At 45.1% G+C, this 22840-nt stretch overlaps 3 protein-coding genes and 1 long non-coding RNA gene across 5 annotated transcripts in view; 1 reads left to right on the top strand and 3 right to left on the bottom strand.

The window, feature by feature from the left end:
* Positions 1-124, bottom strand: part of SPG11 (spastic paraplegia 11 (autosomal recessive)) — an 86332-nt gene extending 86208 nt beyond the window's left edge. For both annotated transcript variants that reach the window (XR_001364258.1, XM_005877529.2), the window contains exon 1: positions 7-124. Coding sequence is in view for 1 of the 2 variants with exons in the window: in XM_005877529.2 (XP_005877591.1) it covers positions 7-101 (95 nt within the window). In the remaining variant the exon portion in view is untranslated. The remainder of the gene's footprint in view (positions 1-6) is intronic.
* A 177-nt stretch (positions 125-301) lies between these two features.
* On the top strand, positions 302-1032 carry LOC106728029. The gene is made up of 2 exons (XR_001364259.1): positions 302-397; positions 786-1032. It is a non-coding gene; the product is annotated as an uncharacterized LOC106728029 (long non-coding RNA).
* Positions 1033-1991: 959 nt separating this feature from the next.
* PATL2 (protein associated with topoisomerase II homolog 2 (yeast)) lies at positions 1992-19175 on the bottom strand. Its single transcript, XM_005877578.2, has 18 exons — positions 19009-19175; positions 18547-18760; positions 13004-13153; positions 12176-12257; positions 11332-11546; positions 10205-10285; positions 9204-9346; positions 8652-8720; positions 8312-8453; positions 6484-6604; positions 6287-6384; positions 6019-6072; positions 5784-5917; positions 5497-5656; positions 4882-5022; positions 3778-3875; positions 3062-3211; positions 1992-2389 (listed from the first exon to the last, which is right to left on the bottom strand). Exons 1-18 carry the CDS (start codon positions 19173-19175, stop codon positions 2371-2373), a joined length of 2238 nt encoding a protein of 745 aa, XP_005877640.2. The 3' UTR covers positions 1992-2370.
* A 2638-nt stretch (positions 19176-21813) lies between these two features.
* LOC102243787 (tripartite motif-containing protein 60-like) overlaps positions 21814-22840 on the bottom strand; it is a 1875-nt gene continuing 848 nt past the window's right edge. Inside the window, exon 2 of the mRNA XM_014548730.1 lies at positions 21814-22830. Coding sequence (XP_014404216.1) covers positions 21814-22830 — 1017 coding nt within the window. The remainder of the gene's footprint in view (positions 22831-22840) is intronic.

Genomic DNA, 22840 nt, shown 5'->3' with positions numbered 1-22840 from the left:
CCGCACCTGCGGCGCCCGCGGACCTGCACCTGCGCTGGCCTCGGGCCGCTCCATACCGGCCGCAGGCTGCAACAGCTGGCTCGCTCTGTGGCGTTATCCATTGCCGCCTTAATCTAGCCGCCACCTTGGAAGTCCCTGCCCCTTCTCATGGCTTTTCTTATTTTGTTTACAGCTCTGGGGTGGTGCAAGCAGTCCTTAGCAGTGTGGACTGGCCCGTCCTGAGTTGACCCGAATGTTGAAATGCACGGGGTAAGGGGTGGCGTTGCCCTTTGCTCTCCGCAGGGAAGTGTGATCCAAGGTCGTGGGCAGAGAGGAGCCGAGGGGTGAGGAGCGGTGTGGAAAAGGCATTTTGGAAAAGGGCCCCCCTAATCGCAGTGCCTTTCTCACCCACCATCAGGTGGGCTCACGGGGCTACCGAAGCTTAGCTCCTCCTTTTGCTTTGACTCGAATCCTCCTCTAGTTCTAGGGCTTGGTGTGTACAAAATTCTTTTTCTCCTGCATTGCTTCCTCCCTCTTTATTGGGGTGACTTCATTATCATGCAGACATGCTCTAATATGCGAAACTGGTGGTTCCTTGTGACTTTGGTTAAATTTAGTATTAAGTCTTGGCTCTAGAAATAATCTCTCTCTTTCTATCTATAAGTACACCCCTTAGGCCCAGCCTTTCTTCCTGAATAATCAGCAACCTCTGAATCAGAAGATCGTAGCCCCCACCTGACCCATAGTCACACCGACCAGACCTCTGGCAAACGAAAGGTAACATCTTGACCTAAATTATGTTTCAGTTTTTGAGTCCTATGGTGGAGCAACCCCCTGGCTACTTTCCATGAGACCAGAGGGAGTCTGAAAAGACTTCAGAGCTGTCCTCAAGACCTGAAGAAATGATTCATTACCCTTCTCTCACCTCCGACCAATCAGTTGGCCTATATGATCTGTAACCTACAGGCCATCAAGGATTTCCAGCTTTTAAGCATTAGCTTCCCATTCTCCTCGATAAGGCCATTCGTCAATAAAATAGCCAATATTTCTCTACTGCAATTCTCAGTGTTTAGTATTTGGCTTTGCTAGTGCTGGGTGGACAAACTCTTTCTGTTCCAAAACATATGTCATTCTTTTAAAAAGAAAATGACTTCCTTTATCCTACACCAACGGCTACCTTCTGTCAAATTTCTGTTTCCCTTTTAGAAAATTCCAAGTTGACTCATCTTGTGGTCAGAAAAGCTCCCTCACCTCACCTCAACCCTCTGATCAGGCTGCCATCTCCACCAAAACTCTCCCTCAAAATGAATGATCTCTAGACTGCCACAACCAACCTATCATTCCTCACTCCCTTCTTTAAAAAAATCGATGAGAGAGAAACATCGATTCAGCTGCCTCTTGCACGCCCCCTACTGGGGATGTGCCCGCAACCCAGGTACATGCCCTTGACCGGAATGGAACCTGGGACCCTTCAGTCCGCAGGCCCACGCTCTATCTGCTGAGCCAAACCGGTTAGGGCCTCACTCCCTTCTTAACGTCCTTTCTTTTCAACTTTGGTAACACCACTAACAATGTTTGGTAACATTTTTAGAGTGGTCTTCTAAAAGTGAAATCATGTCACATTACCTTCCTGTTTAAAATTCTGACTTCATCGCAGTTAAAAATCCAAATTTTTAAAAATCATGGCTTACAGATCTTACACCCTGCCTCCCTCTTTCCAGCCTCATCACCCTCCCCACTTATCTGTGTACTTCAGTCTTTTCCTGAAATACACCAAATTCATTCTCACTTTGGGGGCTTTGTGCTCAGTAGTGCCTCTACATGAAATACTTTTCATTCCAACTTAAATATAACCTCTATTGACAGAGCTTCCACTCCAGTCACTCATCAGCCAGTTTTGTTTTCACCGTGGTTTTTATCACCACCTGATGTTTGGGGTTAGTCCCTGTCCAAACAATGCGAGTTTCAGAAGAGCAGGGACTTTTTCTTGCTTACCACTGGTACCCTGACGCCTAAAACGGTGCCTGGTTCATAAAGGCACTCCAGTCTTTGCTGATAACCTTGTTTGTCAAGTTAAACCAAACATTTCAGATCCCCAAAGAGATGTGTATATGTATATTCAACAATCATAGCTCATCTAGGGGTACTTTCTCTTACAAACAAGTTTCAACACATCATTATCTCTTTAATTATACCTTATTATGCCATGCCTTTTTAGGCACATCACTCAGGTTTTTGAAGACAGCTAAGAAAATGTTTTGGGTAGGGTCCTCCAATGTATTAAGGCATAAGAAATGTCTTCAGACTCTTGGATCCCTGTAGACATAGCTCACACAGCTAGTGTCTGATAATTAAACTTTCCCCACATGGCCGTATTCCAGAACAATGAGATCAGTAGATCCAGGCAAGCCTACAAAGGGAACAGATGTTAACTGCAAGCAATTACATTTTCTAAAGTATTAGGTGATTTAATTAACATATGACTCCAGCAGATGGTAAATTCTGAGGAAAGAGATGGCCTCCGTGTTGTTCGTGTTTATGTTTTTGAATAGTTTTGTCCCTCAAATATTTCTTGAATTAATGATTCAGTTTCTCAAATTAAGTCTTGCCCTCAAATAGCTTGGCATAAGTGACCAAGGCACCTGGGAATCAATTCAGCGGTTTATTTGAAGATACCATAAGGTCCTAACTTGAGGTAGACTCTTTACTCAGTAAATGCCAGTGTCTGGAACTACTTCTGAAAACAAGCTATTCTCGCCCAACTGGCATGGCTCAGTGGTTGAGAGTCAACCTGTGAACCAGGAGGTCACAGTTCCATTTCTTGTCAGGGCACATGCCCTGGTTATGGGCTCGATCCCCAGTGTGGGATGTGCAGGAGGCAGCTGATCAATGATTCTCTCTCATCATTGATGTTTCTATCTCCCTCTCCCTTGCTCTTTGAAATCAATAAAAATATGTTAAAAAAAATAATAAAAGCAAGCTATTGTCCATGCTCTTGGTTTAAAAGAAATAGAGAAGTAAATGATAGACCCTAGATTGGGCTTTAACAAGGGGCAATGACCTTGTTTCTGCCATAACTTACTGCATTGTAGCCTCTAGCTGCTGTATCAATTGTTTGTCCACGTGGCGACAGAACAGGGGAAGGAGGTTGGTGGGGAAGGCTAGGGGTTCAGCCAAAGAGGCTGTAGGCATCTGAGCTATTTCCCAGGCGATCAAAATCACTATGTCTGTCCTGGAGATCAGAGAGGAGGAAATACATCAAAGTATTTGTATTTATGCAGGAAACAGACCCAAAGCCAAGATCCTTATTACCCTTTAACACCACCATCACCCTCTATGCATGTAGCAAATAAGGGAGAACATTTGCACATTTGACATATGCCAGGGCACAGCTTAATGCTTTACACATCATTTTTCTTAATCTTAAGAACTCTAAGGGGCTAGTACTGCCATCCCAAGATCCCTAGTTTGCAAATGAAGAAACAGACTAAGAAAAGGTTAAGTAACATTCCCAAAACTTAGAGTGCTAATAAGTAATGGAGGCAAAATTCAAACGTAGATCTGTTTGATGCTAAAGCTTGTCCCCTTAATTACTATGTTACACTGCCTCCCATGGAAAATAAACTCTAGGGGACTATAAGGAGGGGAAAAGGCAGAGCAGCTACAACTCTGGGAATTTTCCCTTTGGCCAACTTCTTCCCTGATGTTTGAATACACTGCTCTGGAAATATCTCATCTGGCCCAGCCTATACATCCCAGATGTACTGAAATAATATGTACAGGTCATTATGATCTTACCAAGCTGTATGGTCACTGCTGGGTTCCTCCAGGGATGGATCCAGGGATACCAGCTGTGCCCCATGACTCAGCAGGGTGTAGAGCAAAGATATTCCAAACTGCAAGTGATAAAGTACCCAGGGGAAATGAATTCATCCGAGGCATCCGGTGCTTACCTGGCTCTGTCTTCCCAACTAAAAGGACAAGTTTACGTGCACAAATGGAGTCCAACACCCATACAACTGTCAGATTTTACACTGGCTGGCCAAAGAACTCTCAGACCTTTCACTGCTCTGAACTACCCTAAAGATTCTTCAGGGGAGTGTACTAAATGCACACTCATGAGTTCTGCCCCCCGAGTCTGTAAATTAGGAATGGACCTGGGCATCTGATGCAGGTAGTCTGCTGACCCCACTTTAAGAAGCACTGTTTTAGGAAAGATCTTCAGAGAGAGGTTCATAAAACAATCCACTGGCATATTAGAAGATATCAGAACTTCATATCTAGAGTCTCATCTTTTAAAATGTTCTACTTGTGTATTTATTACGTGCCTAATATTAGTATAGTGTTACATATAAACTACTTATAAATACACACATAGGTGATATGGGTCAGAATTTATTTCTATTAAAACTTTGGTGACTTCTGCTCTAGAGGTCTACAGCAGCACCATCACCAGAGAGCTTGTTAGGAAAGCAGTGTGGGTCTACTCAATGACTCAGGCAGTGGGCCCAAGGTGATCCTAATGCTCACTAGAAGTTGATAAGCACTGGAAAGGATAAACGGAAGAGAGGAAGAGACTGCAGAGATGAGAACATTCCCTCATTTATTCCTTGCCAGTGATAACAGCCTGGAGACCATCTATGGCAGCGGTTCTCAGCCTGTGGGTCGGGACCCCTTTGGGGGTTGAATGACCCTTTCACAGGGGTCGCCTAAGACCATCAGAAAACACATATATAATTACATATCGTTTTGTGATTAATCACTATGCTTTAATTATGTTCAATTTGTAACAATGAAATTGGGGGTCACCACAACATGAGGAACTGTATTTAAGGGTCACGGCATTAGGAAGGTTGAGAACCACTGATCTATGGAAAGACAAAAGCCTCCCAGATATATTACCTGATTCTGAAGCACCACAGTGACTGGCCGCTCTGAGGAGCCAGGTGGAAGCAGCATTAATCCCTGAAGTCCTTGGAGGAGTTCTTGGAAGGTCAAGTGTCTGATATATTTGCCCAGAGGCTTGAATAACATTTGTAGGACCTACAGGAAGGTCAGTGAGTGCCTCTCTCAGACTTCACAACTTCACCTCCTCCCACCTTGCCTTCCACCCCTTTTCTTGCTGACCTGCCTTGATCACCTACCTGGGCAGGTTATTTACCAGACCTATCACCACTAATGCCTCTCCATCACCAACACTGGTCCTTCAATACCTACTTGTTCTAGGATGTCTTCCCTAAGAAAAGTAGATACAGGGCTCAATACTTGTCAGGGAGTCCTTATTTTCTCACCCTCCACAGCACACTCACACCTGTATATTTTCTTGTGCTCATTACACCTAAAGATGATCAGCTGTTCCTATAGTTTACTCTGTAACTCCCTCACCTGAGGTGGCAGGGTCGACACCCCTCACTGCCCAGCCTTCTCTGGCATCTCTGGGGGTGGGAACTGGAAGAGGAGAAAAGATCCCTATCTCATCCATGAAATCATCCTCTTCTCCACTTGGTGCCACAGTACCTGATCAGCTGCATCCCTCTTGACCAGGAGTGGCAGATGGTGGATGATAGCCAGAAGAAGGCTGACAGCTAGATCCCGGGGCAGGAAGGGGAGCAGCCGGGCTACTAGGGCTTTCCCCTTCCTCACAGAGAGCACCTGCAGGAAGCCATCTGCTGCCTCCCTACGAGTGAGATAGAGTATTTTCGGGGCTGTACGTAATGGAGAGGGCTACATGCCAGAAAGGAGCAGCTAAAGCAAATTTGCTGATCCTCCCCTTCCTGGGCGGAGGGATGACCTCCCGCGCTCACTCCAGGTTATCCTGCTCCTGGGTCTTTAAGGCCTGGAAGAGCTTCTCAACCTGGTTTCTCTGCTGCTCAGAGTAGCAGGACTGTGGAGGCCCATTCTTCTGGCCCTCCTCTATCTCTAGTAACTGAAGAAACATCTGGGAATTTGAGGGTGGGAAAAGAGGAAGAAGAGGTCAATTTGAGCCAGATCCCATTTTCAAGGAGTAGTTAGGAACTCATCTCTAGGAGCTGATCTCACCTTCTCAATCCAGGACAACACCCGAAGCCTCTGGCTGCTTGCAGCTCCTATCTCCTAGAAGAAAGAGTCCCCAGCCATCAGCCACACCTCCACAGCAGCAACCCAGGCCTCAGGGGAGCTAAACATTGAGCTGGAAAGGCTAACACAAAGTCTGATCACACTTCTCCCTCTCTTAGGTCACAGTCTGAACTCAAGCATGATGATGCTTAAGACTCTTCTCCAAAACAGGGAGGAGAAAAGAAGGGTTCTGGGAAGATAACATTCCTACCGGTTCTGGAGTTCCATGGGGTACAGCATCAATAGCTCTGCGAGGGCTAAAACACGTTGACATGGCCACCTGGCCCAGGGAACCCTCGAATCGAACCACTGCAGGAAAGGAGTCAAGACAGGCATATTTCCCTCTCCTTTCTACCCTCTGTCCACCCAGATGGTCAGCCCAACCCAGCAGGTCAGCCCTGGGCCTACCTGACTCGTAAGCCTCTGCCTTCTGAATGTAAGGTGTGACCAGCTTGAGGGACTCCACCTTGCTCCTTTGTCCAAGCAGCTCTTCATCTGCCTCCTTCTTCTCTAGTTTCTGATAATATTTCTGAGAGCCCATGGAATGTAAAAATGTATACAGTACTCATGTTCTGAATTTAGAAGTAAGGTTCTCAAGTGCAACGTCTTAACGCACCTTTTCCTATAGCATCTATTCCAGAAATGTTCCTGGCACCTTAAGCCATATTTGCAATCATTCTAAAGTACCTTAAACACCCTAGGTCTCATGCTACCATTCATGGGATCCTCATACTAAGGACTTCAAGAGCAAGGTACTGGGCCAGCCGGGTGGCTCAGTGGCTGAGTGTTGACCCATGAACCAAGAGGTCACGGGATCAATTCTAGGTCAGGGCACATGCCCAGGTTGCAAGCTCAATCCCCAGTAGGGGGCATGCAAGAGGCAGCCAATTGATGTTTTTATCTCTCTCCCTTGTCTCTCTCTCTCTCTCTCTCTCTCTCTCTCTCTCTCACCAAAAAAAAAAAAAAAAAAAAGAGCCAGGTACCACTTCCAGGTCTGATAGAAAGGCAGAGGCAGAGAGAGAAGTGTAGAGCCAGGAAGCAAACCTGTCCCAGCATCGGCAACCTTCCTGCATTCCTTGTTCCCAAGTTATACACTACACATCATATATCCTCCACCTCCCCGTTTTGATTTTGTGATTCTGCCTGTGCTTTCCAAAGTCACTTTATCTGGTGGCATGGAGACCACCAGTAGCTTGAAGTACAGAGATAGCACTATTGTCAATTGGCCAATTTTATACTTCTGAGGATTTTCTCAGCAGCTCTGATATTCTCTTAAAGAAATATATAAAATCCCAAGCTGAAATAAAGCCACTGACTGCGAGACAAACAAGGATTTGAATAAAGCTCCTCTATTTAGGAGAACAAAAAAGGCCAGAATCCCTAACTGGTTTGGCTCAGTGGATAGAGCATTGGCCTGCGGACTCAAGGGTCCCAGGTTCGATTCCAGTCAAGGGCATGCATGTACCTTGGTTGCGGGCACATCCCCAGTGGGGAGTGTGCAGGAGGCAGCTGATCGATGTTTATCTCTCATTGATGTTTCTAACTCTCTATCCCTCTCCCTTCCTCTCTGTAAAAAAATCAATAAAATATATGAAAAAAAAAAGGCCAGAATATAAAACAATTTCACTTTCAGTGATCTTGACAGAAAGAGGGGATTTTTGAAGCAGGGTAGAAAGAAAAAAAGAAACTAAATAGGAAGGAGATAAAAGTGGGAACTTCGGTAGAGGGCTCATGGAGGTTGAGGAGAAAAGTGAAACAAAGCTTTGACAACCCCAAAACCCATAAACAAAGATGTGTCCCATAACAGGGGGTAGATAGGAAACAGGAAGAGGTGAGTCAAAATGTCTGCCATCATTTGTTCAATTCAACAAATCGAATCCTACTATTTCTAAGATCCTTGTATTTTTTATCTAAAATAATAAAGTTAAGTAGATGAATGTTTATAATGACATTTATAAAGACTCACAAAAGTGTACAAAGGTGGAAAAGTCTATATTCTCAGGCTGAATAGGGGAAATTATTGGCAAAGGATAGAGACAAAATCTCAGAGTGTATTTGGGAAATTGTACACAACCCCATTTGGCTGAATGTAGGAGAACAGAGAGGTGAATGGGGTTGGAATGTCAACTTTAGAAATATGGCCCCTATGAGCTGAAGAGAGAACCTGAGAGGGCCCGTGGAGTCCAGGGCCTTTCCACCCCAAGGTTAAAAGCTGGGAAGAGCACACGGGGCTCACCTGGTAGTAATAGTCATCCAGGCAGGGCTTCTCACTCTGCAGCTGAACCATCTGCACTTTTATCACCCAGTCCTTCTCTTTGCGGGTCATGAGGTTAGCATAGGCGTCTGACTGCCGAGACCAGGGCTTCTTGGCTGGGGGCCTTTAAGCCAGGAGGAGCATCCCTTCAGACCCACCCACCCTGCCACAGTGAACTTCCCAAGGGAGTGGAGCTGTCTGGTAAGGATGGGAGAAGGTGCAGAGGTGGGCAGCACTATAGGAGTCTTAATTGTGCAGGGACTTGGGGGAAAAACCCAGCACGAAGATGAGCTTTCAACCCCGCTCCTGGTCTAGGTTTTACCTTGGTGTTCGACTGTGCTTCTGCAGCTGCAAGATCCGTTGGTGTTGAGGGTGGAGCTGGGTCAGATGACTGGGAAGGCTTAGAAAGAAACTTGGGCTGGCTGAAGGCAGGGTCTCAGCTCCCTGCCCCCTCCACTCATTTAGCCTCTGGTAACCCCAGCTGGACATCTAAGGGAACTCTTTCTGGGCCTCCCCAGAGTCAGCCACATGAAACATCACAATCCTCGCTCACATTCTCCTCCAAGATAGACTTTTCTGCAATTTGGCTGCAGGAAATCTCAACACAGTAGAAAACCATTGAGCCTGGTTGTCTAGAGTTCTAGTCCTGATCTCTGTTCTGCTATGTCAGTTAACCCTGAAGTAAGTTATTTTAGTCTCCCTGAGCCTCCATTTCCTCATCTCTGAGGGACTCTACCGCAGACTTTCCTTATTAAGTTTCTATAAGTATATTTCTGTGGTAGCTGGTAGTGTCCCCCGCCCCTCCTCAGCCAGGGACCTCTGGAGAACTCAGACTGTTGTGGGTGCTGGGGTGTCTGGCACCCAGAACCAGTACCTGAACCTAGGAGACCATGAGGTTGGTGGGCTGCAGAAGACATATGGGTCTGGTGGGAGCAGTCGAGGTCCAAAGTGCCGCACTGGAGAGCCGGCACTGGGAAGTGTAGGCCGGAAAGGAACTGGCGACAAGTAGTCCAGGGTCTAAGAGGAATTAAAGAGGCATCTCCAGAAACAGAATGCTGCTCTTGCTGCCAAGTGCCTTTCCTGCCTCTGCATTCTCACCTGCCTTTTCTCTCAAGACCCTCCCTGGACATTTTGCTGTCGTGGGGGGAACTTCAAGCCAACTGTGAGGGCACCAGACTGTGGATCCTGTCTTTGTTTCCAACAGGGTTTCACCTCCTAGGGAGCAGCTCTCCAGTCCCTGACAATGTGGGGGCCTGTGCTTTTCCTCCTGTCTGGTCAGCCAACACCTCTTCCTCTCCTCTCTGTGATAGTCTTGTCCCTTCAGCCACTGGGGCCATGCTTAGCTGTCTCTTTTCTGACTCACCTCAGAACCGCAGTTTCCTTCTCTTCTCCCTGCAGTATTTCCTGCATTTCTTCCATCCCAGACCACGTTCTCATTGTGCCGTTAATTGAAGGGCAAGTGCTCTTTCTAGTCCTAAGCTCAGTGCTGCTTATGTGCTGAAATGCAGGGAAGTGGAAGTAGGAATCTAGTTTGTCCTTTTTCTTGTAAATGGCCAGTTGTCCCAGTTCCATCTGTCACTAAGCTTCCCTGCATGATGTCAGTGCTGCTTATGTGCTGAAATGCAGGGAAGTGGAAGTAGGAATCTAGTTTGTCCTTTTTCTTGTAAATGGCCAGTTGTCCCAGTTCCATCTGTCACTAACCAAGCTTCCCTGCATGATCAGTGTCTCCCAGCTCCCATGCCTACTTCTCACTTTGGGTGCTTCATCTCCAATCAAGGCCAAGAGCAGACTAAACAATGGAAATAAAGGACACTCGGCTTGCTCCTTCTCAGCACCCAGTCACTTTCTCACACTATGAAGACTGGAGCGACTCACCTGCCATAGAAAGTGCAAGGAGGCAGGTGACATCCCCAGCACACCAGAGGCCTTGATTCCAGGAGAGCTTGGAAGACCTCTCTGGAATGGGAGGGAAGGAAAGCCAGACTCAAATGAGCCTCTGTGGTGTCTTCTAAGTTTATCTATGGTGTCCATAGAGCAGCGGTTCTCAACCTGTGGGTCGCGACCACTTTGGAGGTCGAATGACCCTTTCACAGGCGTCGCCTAAGACCATCCTGCATATCAGATATTTACATTATGATTCATAACAGTAGCAACATTACAGTTATGAAGTAGCAACGAAAATAGTTTTATGGTTGGGTCACAACATGAGGAACTGTATTTAAAGGGCCAGAAGGTTGAGAACCACTGCCATAGAGGGTAGCCACCATTTCCAATACCCAGGACAAAGGCAGCCTGGCCCTCCCTCATAGTCAAAGTCAACTGGGCCAGGGCCCCTGTTCTTTCCTAAGGGGAAGCAAGACCGGTATCTCAGGAGTAGGTTGAAGGAGGATCTGAGTCCCTTCATTCTATATGGGAATCCTTGTCTCTCTCCACTGGTTGTGAGAATCCAAGGGAGTAAATAAATATCAGGAATGGACTGCTGAGACACAGGAGCCCAGGGTCAAAGATGACCCGTCTTCAGCACAGGAGCAGGGCCAGCACCTATGGTTGGTGCCTAGCCCTGATAGGACCCCCCCCGCCCCCCCCCCCATTATTAATTTTTAGAGAGGAAGGGAAAGGGTGGGAGAGGGAGAGAGACAGAAACATCAATGTGAAGTGAAACATCGATCAGCTGCCTCCTATACTCCCCTTACAAGGGATCCAGCCCGAAACCCGGGCATGTACCCTGACCTTTCATGCACAGTACGATGCCCTACCAACTGATCCACACTGGCCAGGGTTAGGATCTGGATTCTAAGATGAAGATAGCATCAGAAATTAAGTGGATGACAGGAGGAAAGAGAAGGAAAAAGAGAGTCCCTACTCAGGTTCAAGCCTGAAATGGAAAGTATTAACCCAGGACCTATCTTAGAAAGGGGAGAAGAGGAGAGGAATGTTAACCACGGTCTGTGAGCCACAAACACTTCGGGCAACCGTCCCTCCAGCCTCTCCTGCCATGGTACCTGGGTGTTAGTGACAGCACTGAGGATAGCTGGGTCCACGAGCTCTTCCTCCTCTTCATCTACTCCCTCCTCCAGGTCCGGGGCTAGATCTGGATCCAGATCCTCCTCTTCCTCCTCATTTTCTTCCTCCTCCTCCAGTTGGGAGGCAGACACCAGCTCCTCCTCAGGAGCCACAGGGCCACAGGACTTGTCTGGGCCTTGGTTTGAGTGGGGGCCTGAAGAAGTAAGCGGGGGTAGGGGGGGGGGAGGCAGGTGTGAGGAGTCTGGTCTAGAGAGTGCTTCTCAGTAGCACTTCTGTCCATGAGCCGTCTTCAGCACTACTTTCAAACAACACCTCCTGTTCTAAGGTTCAGCTCAGCCTCCATACCCCAGAGGACCCCTACCTGTCCCCGACTAGAGCAAACGGAACCTGGCAGGTGCCAGACACCTGACTTTCTACATCCCCTCTTTAATTGCCTCATTAGTCATCACCACAGGCTTCTCCACCTGCCCTCCTCCACCTAACAGCCCTTTCTACGCTTCTTTAATCAACCAATTCCCAGCTGTCCTGACTCACTGCAAATTTAACCCTACTGTGTGCCAGAGACGTTCCATGTATATGTCCATTCATCTCTCACAACCATCATACAAGCCTGTTGTTGATCATTTCACTATGAAGGTGAGAAAGGGGGTCCCAGAAAAGTGATTTCAGTCACCCAGCATGATATAGCTAACAAGTAGACGAGTCTGGAATCATTCCCAATGACTCTGGACAAGCAAGCCCATGCCCATCCACCGAACCAGAACAGTAAGTCTCCGCACCCCCAGGCTTTCTATCCAAATACTATGGCTCCCTTAGTGATACCTTCAAGACGTGTCATCTTTGCAGGCTGGCGGACTTCCTCCACGGCTGGTGAGAGAGCACTGTCAGCCTCTGGAAGGCAAACCTGGGACAGGGAAGAGACCCAGAGGCACCGTCCTCCTCAGTAAAGATGGCGTGGCACCCTAAAACCTGGCTGTCCCCCAGCAAGGTTGTCAGGGGAGTACTGGCCCAGGATCTTGAGGAGCGGGGCTGCCTGAAACCCCCAACCTCTGACCTCATCAACCCAGCTCTAGGCAGCTGTCTAGCAAAGGCCTGGAAGGTAGGGACGGGGCTAGGAGTTGGAAAAGCACTCCCACAAACACCACCAGCCTCCCTCTGTGCGGAGGGGCCCCACAGCTGCCTTGCTGCTGACACCCACCACCTGACTGTTGCTGTCCTTTCTGCTCACTTTAGCCATGGCAGCCTGGGCCAGTGCTGGCTTGCTGCCCCTGGCTTTAAGAGTCCCAAACCCTCCCCTACTCTCTTGTTAAAGGGCCAGCATCCCCCAAACAGAGCCTCTTGATAGAAATAATGAGAACATAATCTTATGGTAACGAAAACTCTTGAAAGGGCAAGAGAAATAAACTGCAGTTTCAACCATTCAAGGTTTGAGTTCAGTTTATTGGGATTTATATTTGGGAGCAGATATTTAAAAGAATCCCTGTTTCCCACACCCTTCATAGGAACTTTGTGAGGTTTTGTTTCCTTTAATGCGTAGTTTTGCTCCATCAAAATTGGTGGATCCTGGGGAGATTACCTAACAACCAAGTTCTCAGCGCTTCAGGGCACTTGTGGATCCCAGCGGCCCACCTGGTGATGCTTGCCCTTTACCTCGTCCCCGTGAACTGCTACCCAGCTCTGACTGATGAGGGACCCCTGTGAATTTAGAAGCCAGATCTTCAAAATAAAAACATTTTTGCTTGAATTACACAGACAATCTTGCATCTTCTTGGCTGCTCTAATGGAAAACTGGTTCAGAAGCTGAGGAGTAAAAAGAAAACAGTAACAACAAAAACACATATTAGTACTACCAGTAGACAAAACCCAAGACCCACCTGAACATTATCTAACTCCTAAGTGATGCAGAGTCTGTGCCCACATCCTGTATTCAGCTAAAACCACACAAGACTTTGTAGAACTTCTGAATAAAAGTAAAAAAAAAAGCTAATTTCTCTACATCGAAAAGGGAAGTTAGGGCCCTATCGTGCTGGTTATAGGACTACGATTCTTTTTTCTTTTCTCTTTTAAAATGTTTTCATTGATTTTAAAGAGAAAGGAAAGGAGAGGGAGGGAGAGAGGGAAACATCGATCGGTTGCCTCCCACATGCACCCTGACCAGGGATCGAACCCACAACCTGTGTATGCGCCCTAACTGGGAATCAAACCCGGGACCCTTCAGTGCATGGGATCATGCTCCAACCAAATGAGCCACACCGGCCAGGGCAGGACTATGATTCTTGATGCCTTTAAATAAAAATATTTGTTTCAAAATATTTGCTGTAAGTCAGAACTATATGGATAGGAGGACATTTTAAGGAGCTTGAAAGTTACTGAAAAACTTTTCAAATATTGGAATTGGGTTCAGGCCTTTTGGGTAATGTTATTCAGCTCTCATGTACTTCCTAACAGTTCACTTTGGTATTATTAACAAAAGAGCCAAATGGAGAAGTTCAGTGTTCCAAAGTGAGTTATTGTTATAGAGAGAGAGCCACTTTCTACATGTTAATTTTTTTAAAAAATATATTTTATTGATTTTTTACAGAGAGGAAGGGAGAGGGATAGAGAGTTAGAAACATCAATGAGAGAGAAAAATCAATCAGCTGCCTCTTGCACACCCCTTCCTGGGGATGTGCCTGCAACCAAGGTACATGCCCTTGACCAGAATCGAACCCACGACCCTTCAGTCCACAGGCCGACGCTCTATCCACTGAGCCAAACTGGTTAGGGCTGCATGCTGATTTTTATTGTGAAGGGACTTGTTGTATCAATGGTACCTAGCAGGTGAAATAGGGTTTAGTCTTCAAGATAACAGCTTTGCCTTGGCTGTTTGAAATTTCACTTGGGGCCTAGTGGCTTTTGTGAAACTCCCCTACCTTTTCCTGAAGTCATATGTGTCTACCTGCCCCTTACATTTCCTAATCTCCTGCCATAGATTAACTGTGCTACTTAATCTGTGCTACACTTGGGGTACAGCAATGCATAGGCAGATGCACCCAGGGCCTCTTAGAGCTTCCAGAAGAATAAGAACTACAGACAGGTAAACAGGATTGTTGGATAAAAAATACATTAGAGCCCTAGCCGGTTTGGCTCAGTGGATCGAGTGTCGGCCCTCGGACTGACTGGTCCCAGATTTGATTCCAGTCAAGGGCACATGCCCAGGTTGCAGGCTCCATCCCATGTGGTGTGTGCAGGAGGCAGCCAATCAATGATTCTCTCATCATTGATGTTTCTATCTTTCTCTCCCTCTCCCTTCCTTTCTGAAATCAATAAACAATATTTTAAAAAATACATTAGAAATGTTTACGTTTGCTGAATAAAACACCTAAGGAGTGTCCTACTTGTATGGGGATATTTCTTTTCTTTTCTTTCTTTTTATTTCTTATGGGGATATTTTTAATCCATAGTTTCAGTTTCTTTAATGGCTACAGATCTTTTCCAGTTTCCAGTTTCTTCTTGGGGTTGTGCTATTAAATTACATAATTTCTAGGAATGTGTCCATTTCTTATAAGTTCAAATTTATTGGCATAAAGTTGTTCATAGTATGAGGGTATTTTTTAAATCCATGGTTAAATCTGTACTTTGTCCCCCTTTTCATTCCTAACAATGTTTATTTTCCCCTCTTTTTCCTTCTTTCCAGTTTGTCTATTTTATTGGTCTTTAAAAACACACATAAGTCAGAGATTTTGCAGGAAGTAGACAGTTCACTCAAATTGGGTAATTTGAGTAGAATTTAATAAAGAGGTATTTATAAAGGTGTAGAAAGAATATAGCACCATTATTTTTTTAAATATATTTTATTGATTTTTTTACAGAGAGGAAGGGAGAGGGATAGAACGTCAAAAACATCAATGAGAGAGAAACATCGATCAGCTGCCTCCTGCACACTCCCCACTGGGGATGCACCGCAACCAAGGTACATGCCCTTGACCGGAATCGAACCTGGGACCCTTGAGTCTGCAGGCTGATGCTCTATTCACTGAGCCAAACCAGTTAGAGCTAGAATATAGCACCATTATAAGGAATAGTACAGTACCCTGGGACTCATAATAGTTGGCGGTTACCACTTTAGGTCAAGGGCCAGAGGATGAAGCCATTACCAAAACCTGAGGACAGAGAAGGCTGCCTGGTAGGCAGATAATTTCAACATCTATTTCACTTGGGCTCCAGGGTGGCAGCCCTCTCCTGAATCATATCCACTCTCTCTGAGATCTGTATCTGCTTTCTTCTTGCCTCTTGAGGCCTAGGCGTGGCAAAGGCTCCCCACTCTTGCTAGCCCCAGCAGTGCTTCACTTTCCTTTATGAATTCCCCTGAACCCTGCTCACATTTTGGTAAATGTGCCTGTCACCAAATTCCCCTCAGCTACCCGACTCAGATGTGCTATTTGTTTCCTATCAGGGCCCTGACGGACACCATCTCCATCTCTGTTGCCAATAAATTTGAACTTACAGGAAATGGACACATTCCTAGAAATTACATAATTTAATGATACAACCCCAAGAAGAAACTGGAATAGATCTGCAGCCATTAAAGAAAGTGAAACTATTTTCTTTGTCCTTGTTCAGCTTCCTCTCCTTCCCTCAAACATCACCGCTCTAAAACATAATCGTTGTCCTCAAGTCCCCTGCATGACTCCCATCTCTTTATTTTCAGCCATCACCTCAGCTCTTACATTATGGAGAAAATAGAGGCCACGTGGGCTGATCTACTTTAATTTATAGTTGGAGGAAATTTATATGCGTGCAGGCCCAGGCCTCCTCACCTCATTCTAGTCCAGCCTCTTTTTCTGGATCCTGTGCCCTCCGGCCACTTAAGTCGGGCTTCTCTACTCTGTGTCTTCAGTCTCTCTATTTTTCCTTCTTTCTTTTTCTTATAGCATAGCATAGAAATGTCAGGATGTGTTCATTTTTTACGAACAAAATCCCTTCTTTCTTCCTGTTTCTTATTTTCACTGCCCCTTATCTTTCTCCTACCCAACAAACCAAGCTTCTCCATTTCAGCTCACATAATTTCTTCAGCTACTGCTCTCTGGCTTTTGAATAAATAGGATTACTTAAACAGATAAAAGTAAAGACTTTACTTTCACATTTACACTTGATATTAGCCAAAAGGCCGAAAAGCGATTTTACTTTCACATTTGAATTACATTTGTTTCACATGTAAGACTGCCTGAAAACAAGTTGGAAGAAACTATTAATTATCTTGACTATAACTGTTTATTTCATTTTCAGCCTACTTAAAAAATATAGTTTTATTTATTTCAGAGAGTAAGGGAGAGAGATAAATATCAATGATGAGAGAGAATCATTGATTGGCTGCCTCCTGCAAGCCCCACACTGGGGATCAAACCCACAACCTGGATATGTGACCTGATCAGGAATTGAACTGTGACCTCCTGGTTCATAGATTAATGCTCAACCACTGAGCTACCGGCTAGGCCAGCCTTTTTTTCTTCTTCTTCAACATTAAATAGTTTGGAGTTTTAAGTTCTATTCTACTTACCCTATATAATAAAGAGCTAATATGCTAATTAGACTGAACAGCAGAACGACTGTTCAGACATCCTTCTGAACGACCTTCCAGACAAAGCTGGGGCTGCAAGGGCTGGCTGAGGCTGCGAGGGCCTGCGAGGGCCGGCTGGGGCAGCTGAAGCTGCTAGGCCTGAGCCCCTTGCATGAATTTCGTGCATCAGGCCTCTAGTCCTATGTAATAAAAGGCTAATATGCAAATTGTCCCCTCGACTGGGAGTTTGACCCAGAGTTCGACCAGGGGGCGGGGCCAGCCCACCAACTGCCCACAGCCCCTTCCCCCAGCCAGCCTGGCCTAATTGACTTGATTGGTGTGGGCCAACTGGACCCCACCCATGCACAAATGCATGCACTGGGCCTCTAGTCTTTAAATGAATGGTTTAGCCTAAAACTTAAATGGCTGACATCACCACTAAATTGTTTGTGGACCAGAAATATATTAAAAAGCAGCTTCATTGTATATTTCAATCATGAGCTTCAAATACTCTAAGCAGAATTTGGATATGACTACATTTGTTTAACCCTGACTTGATGCTGATGATGGTTCCAGGATATCTCTGGTTTCATATCCAACACATCTGTACCTATAATATATTCCCTCCTATTCTTGCTCCTGTTTCTCCATGTTACCCAGGATTAATGAGAAGAAAGTCACCTTTCAGAAAGGGCAATAAATATTACAGTCATCAACTTCAGTTTCTACCATGGGTACTCCTGATTTACTCTGTTCAAAAGTTGAGGGTTACTTCCTGGAGCGGCAAGACAAAAATCAACATCCTATCCTGCTCTATCTAAACCCTGGTAGTTGATCTCCAGCGAGGCCATCAGGGATATGTTGAGGAGGACTGAGGCTAGACCAGGAGCCAGCTGGCTCTTGTCACTCATTGTGTGCACTCCTTCCAGCTGGCTGAGGATCTCCAGGTCGCAGCAGGACGGTCGCTTTCTGTTCTACACCTCCTCGGCCTCTGTCCCTTCAGGACTCTCTTCCTCCTAACACTTTATTTTGAAAAATTTCAATCCTACAAAAAAAGTTGAGAGAACGATAAAACTAACCTCTGTTCATCCTTCACCTAGCAGTTGATAACATTTTGCTTAACAAATATCCTTCGATAAGCTCCTTCTCTGTTACATCAGGCAGTGTCTGTTTCTAGTGACTAGGGACTTCGGCTGCCAGAACCACAAACAGGAAATTCTGAGAAACATGTGACAAACTGTTCAACCTCACTGCCTTTTTAAAAATTACATAGCAAGAGAAGGAAATACAATTTTTCCATGATAATATCCCTCTTGGGGCAGGGTGTTGGGAGAGAAGTTCCCTCTGTTATTCTATGGTGGAATGTAACCTGGCACTAAGTCTGGCGGGCAGTTTCACAGTGTGCAGGATGTTACAATAGGGAAAAACCGGAACTGTCCCCGATACAGATTTCAGTTTTTTTTTAAAAAAGTATGGCATATTCATATAATGAATACTATGAAAGCATGAAAAAAACCATATGACTCTCGATAGAAATAAATTGCCCAAGATATATAGGTAAATAAAAATGCTTTTTGCAAAAATATATATATGCGGGGGGAGGGGGCGCCCCACCCTCTCCGCGGAGGGCTTCCACCCCGGGCCCTGCACCCACACTAGCAGCCACCCGGCTGGGCTGTCCCTGGCGGACTGACGAGGGCGTATCCTGCTCGGTCAGCACCGCCAGCGGCGGCCAGATGCAGGCGGACCGAGGAGTCCGGGCGCCGCGGGGAGCCAGGGGCCCGGGCTGGGAGCCCCGTGGCCGGGCAGAGCGCCGGTTGAAGATGCGGAGACGTACGGAGAAGAGCACGGTGAACAGGGACCTATTTCTACAAGAAAATAGTCTCTAACTGGGACCATATCAAGACGCTGAAAAAGAGGTGGGTAATGAAAGTGGAGGATCACGAGGGAGACAGATCGCAGTGTTGTCGGCTCTGCAGGAGTCTCCTCGCAGCTCCGGTTCGCTGAGTCCAGAAAGAGTGGGGCGGGGCATCTTCACGTCCAAAGCAGAACTCAGCATTTTCATACGTGGACTCTGAGTCACTGGTTCAAGTCCTTCCAGAACTGCCTCTCTCACTCCGACTCCATGTTGCTGCTGAATTGGTCCAGGCTGCCTTCCTTCGGTGAAACCGAAGAAAAACGATGAAGGCAAGGCACTAGGCATGCAGTTAAAAGGGCCATTTGGGCCTGGAGGAAAGGGGTCCGCGTTGGAGCTGAAATCTGTGGCTGCTGGTTTACAAGCATGGCCCAAGCCAGGGTGTTCCGTCAGGCTTACTGCCTTTAACACACCGACCTCTGTGTTTGACAACATCCAAAGTAACGCACTTAAGAGGCTCTCTGGCTTAGTAATCCAAGTAAGGGCGCTTGTTTCCAGCCTCCTTCCTCTGAGCGTTCACAGCACAGCAAGTGCTGCTGCTGAAGACAACAGAGCAAGCAACAAGCTATGAATTTGGCCAGAATAAACAAAGGCTGGTAAAAAAATTATATATATATACTTTAAAAGCTGTATAAATGTATACATACTTTGGCAAAAAATGTATACATACTTTAAAAGCTGATAGCTCAATTTTGAAAATGAAATGTATTTTAATAAACACTGCCTTTATAATTATTCAAAGTGTGTGTATACATTTTGGGGGGGGGATACTCTACATATGCAGAATGATTACATATTTGTAAACACATATATCTAGACTTATATCTACATATAAATAGGCAAAATCTGGGAACAAACATTTAATTCATTAACAGTGGTTATCTTTGGGTGGTAGGATAACAGGTGATTTAAATTTTTATCTTTATTCTTATTTATATTGTCTGAACTTTCATAACAAATATAAAATTTATAATTAGAAAAAATAAAGCTATGTGGACAAGCTTTTTAAAGTATCAAAAAAAAAATGCCCAAAAGACAAACAACAAAGAAATACAACAACTCTATCTCCATTGGCCCCTGTATCATGGTCTAAAGTCCATGTTTATCCCCTTGGCACCAAAGTCCTCTGCAGGCTCTTTAACTTTTCCAGGTGGAGGTAGTGGCTTCCCTGGTACCATAATCTATTTATAGGGCTATAAACCAACTCCTTGAGGAAAGCATTTTCCCCAGTACCAGCTCAATGTTCAGCACCTAGTAAGGTGCTCAATAGAGGTTTGTTGAATGACTGAGTGATTGTGATGAGCACTGAGATTTGACAGATAGGTTAGGGCCAGGCTAAGAAGTAATAAACCAAAGCTTTGAGGAACCTTTGCCCTGGGGATTAGAGGGCTCCTTTTGTTATTCTCATTACCTCTTTAACCTGGGCAACAGCCAGTGAAGCAAGAGTGGTTTGACTCATTTGGTTCATAGTGTCTATGAGATAGTCCAGCAATGGCAGTACCATCAGGGGCTGGCCCAACTCAGTGGGGACAGTAATAGAAGGGAGAGAACCAAGTCTCCTGGTCAGTTCAGTCTTTGGGAAAACTCCTACCCTCTCAGCTGTTGAGCTGATGATAACCCTCCCTCTCAAACATGAGTGTGTTCAAAATGCTCTGTGTGGCTAGCCTAGTTAACTAACAGGTAAACTTGACTTTGCAAAGGCAAATAATATTCTTCATAGTTGTAATTTAAAAATTCCTCACTTTCCAAACTAAATACAAGATCTAAGAGAGATAGGGACCAAACTTTAACACTGGTTTCTGAGGGGAGGAGACACACAAGGGGAATTTTCACTTTCACTCGGTAGATCTCTAGTTGTTTGCCTTTTTACAGTGGGCATACATTTGTGTGTTAGGTTTACAATTAAAAATTAAAAATACTTTAAACACGGTAGTACTACGGTTCTTGACTTCTCCTCACCTTCTCATATGCTTTTAATCCTCATCTTGATCTCCAACCCACCCAAATAAACTCCTTCTATGTACCTCTTCTCAGAAAATGATCTAGTGGAAATTGTGAGGCCTTGGGAATCAGACCAGCGTTTGAATCCCAACTCAGTGTGAATGTGGTTAAGTATCTTACTTCTCTGAGTCTAGTCTCCTTATTTGTGTGGATGGAAGTGACACCTACCTTCTCAATTTTTGTGTAGTTTGGGTCAGCAGCTTTGCTCATTTAATGTGGATGTGAATCACCTGGGATGTTGTTAAAATGCAGACTCTTGTTTAGTAGGTCTGAAGTGGGTCCAAGAGTGCATTTCTAAGAACTCATAGGTGGTGTTGATGGGAGTGATGCATAGATTATACTTTGAATTGCAAGGGATTAACAACATAACAAATGAGGAAGCCCTGTCCCAAATGTCCCACCTATGCTGGTTCCTCTCCTCTTGAGTGGGCCTGACCTTCTGGCTGTTGGAATGAGCTCATCTCAGAAAATTCCCGAGATCCACTCAGGTGCAGCCCAACACATCTGAGCTTTAACCTATTCCTATTTTATCTCAACTTTAATATTCCTTCTTTTCTTCCTAAGTACTTCATTTGTTTTTTGCCTAACAACAATACGGGCATCTGTATTGATAGTTTTTGTTAAAAAACAGCTTTATTGATATATAATTGATATACAATAAATTACACTTAAAGTGTATCATTTAACAACTTCTAATATACATATACACCTATGAAATAATCATAAAACTAGAGATAATGAGCATATCCATCACCTCCCATGTTTCTTAATTTTCCTGATGATCCCCCCAGCCCTCAAAAACTAATTTGCTTTCTGTTACATAGATTAGTTTGCCTTTTCTAAAGAGTTTTATATAAAGAGTTCATACAGTATATATTCTTTTTTTGGTGGGGGGGGAGGGCTGGCTACTTTTTTTTTTTTTGGAATCAGGATCTTTATTATGTTTTCCTTTTAATAACACGGGAGGAAATAAGTACATACAAAATTTCATCCAAATTGTCATCACTAGACTCTGATGATACCGACTGTAAGAGATTCTGAAGAAGATGCAATGGAGAAATAAGGAATAAGTTTTTCTGTAAATTTATCAGCGATTCCGTACATATATGACCACTTATTCAAATTATAAAATGAAATCTCTCCCAACTCATAGTCCAGAAAAATGCCAATCTTCCGTTGTCCTGTAGGGACGACGCCACATGTCCGAGTCAAGAGCTGATATTGCCAGTATCCGTTGTTTGCCGATGGTGACATGGGAGTATTTATGACGAAGGATTCTTTACACACACCTAAGAAACATTCACCTGCGCCTATTATTTCTACTGCCCAAAAATGCCTGCCAGCATCAACTTCCTCAGAACTCAGGACAGCTGGGGAAGAAGTAGGTGCCTGGGGATTAGGAAGACCATCTGGTCTCCTATAGATCACACTTTTTCTATCACTTGACATAATGAGGTCCGGATGGGCAGTTTCAGGATCCAGTGTCAACTCTACCTGAAAGGTGCCGATCATTTCATGCAGGCCCAAGTAATGTGGGGGGAGAGTGAAAATCTCCTTCTCTAATTCACATGAAAACACTGCTGGGGTCTCTCGGTTTCCATAGCTGTTGTGGATCCTTTCAATACCTGTGAGTAAATCCTCATCTGTCTGCAAACACTTCTCTTCTGTTTGACTTAACAGACTGCTTAGCCTGAACCTATGGTATGAAATTTGCCTTTCATTTTCAATTAGTTTTTCTTCAGCATCATTCTCTTCCATAAGTAGATCTTTATCAATTTTATCGTGCTCTACTTCAAAGAAACTCTTAATTTCTTCACATTCACGGTCCAATTCCTCCCTCCGTTTTTCCATCTTTCTCTTTAGTTCCCAAGTATTTTCATCTTGTTTTTTATATACAGTTTCAGCATTTTCAAGGTTATTAGTGAGGGTCCCAATGTGCCTTTTGAGGATCTCCCTGTGACTAGCTGCAGCTTCCTCAATGGGGAGCAGGGGCTGATCCGGGGGGTCTGACAAGACCCTGCACTGGGCACAC

This window comes from Myotis brandtii, unplaced genomic scaffold, assembly GCF_000412655.1.
Source record: "Myotis brandtii unplaced genomic scaffold, ASM41265v1 scaffold521, whole genome shotgun sequence".
NCBI lineage: Eukaryota > Metazoa > Chordata > Mammalia > Chiroptera > Vespertilionidae > Myotis > Myotis brandtii.
The sequence above is the reverse complement of the archived record's forward strand: the minus strand, read 5'-3'. Positions and strand labels throughout refer to the sequence as shown.

Excerpts from the sequence above, each read along its gene's own strand:
- PATL2 (XM_005877578.2), bottom strand. The coding sequence starts at position 19,175 with ATGCTTGTAAACCAGCAGCCACAGATTTCAGCTCCAACGCGGACCCCT. Across the intron at positions 12,258-13,003 it reads TAGCAGTTCACGGGGACGAG|GTTTGCCTTCCAGAGGCTGA; the intron begins GTAAAGGGCAAG and ends TCCCTGTCCCAG. Across the intron at positions 5,023-5,496 it reads AGAGGGATGCAGCTGATCAG|GTCCTACAAATGTTATTCAA; the intron begins GTACTGTGGCAC and ends ACCTTCCTGTAG.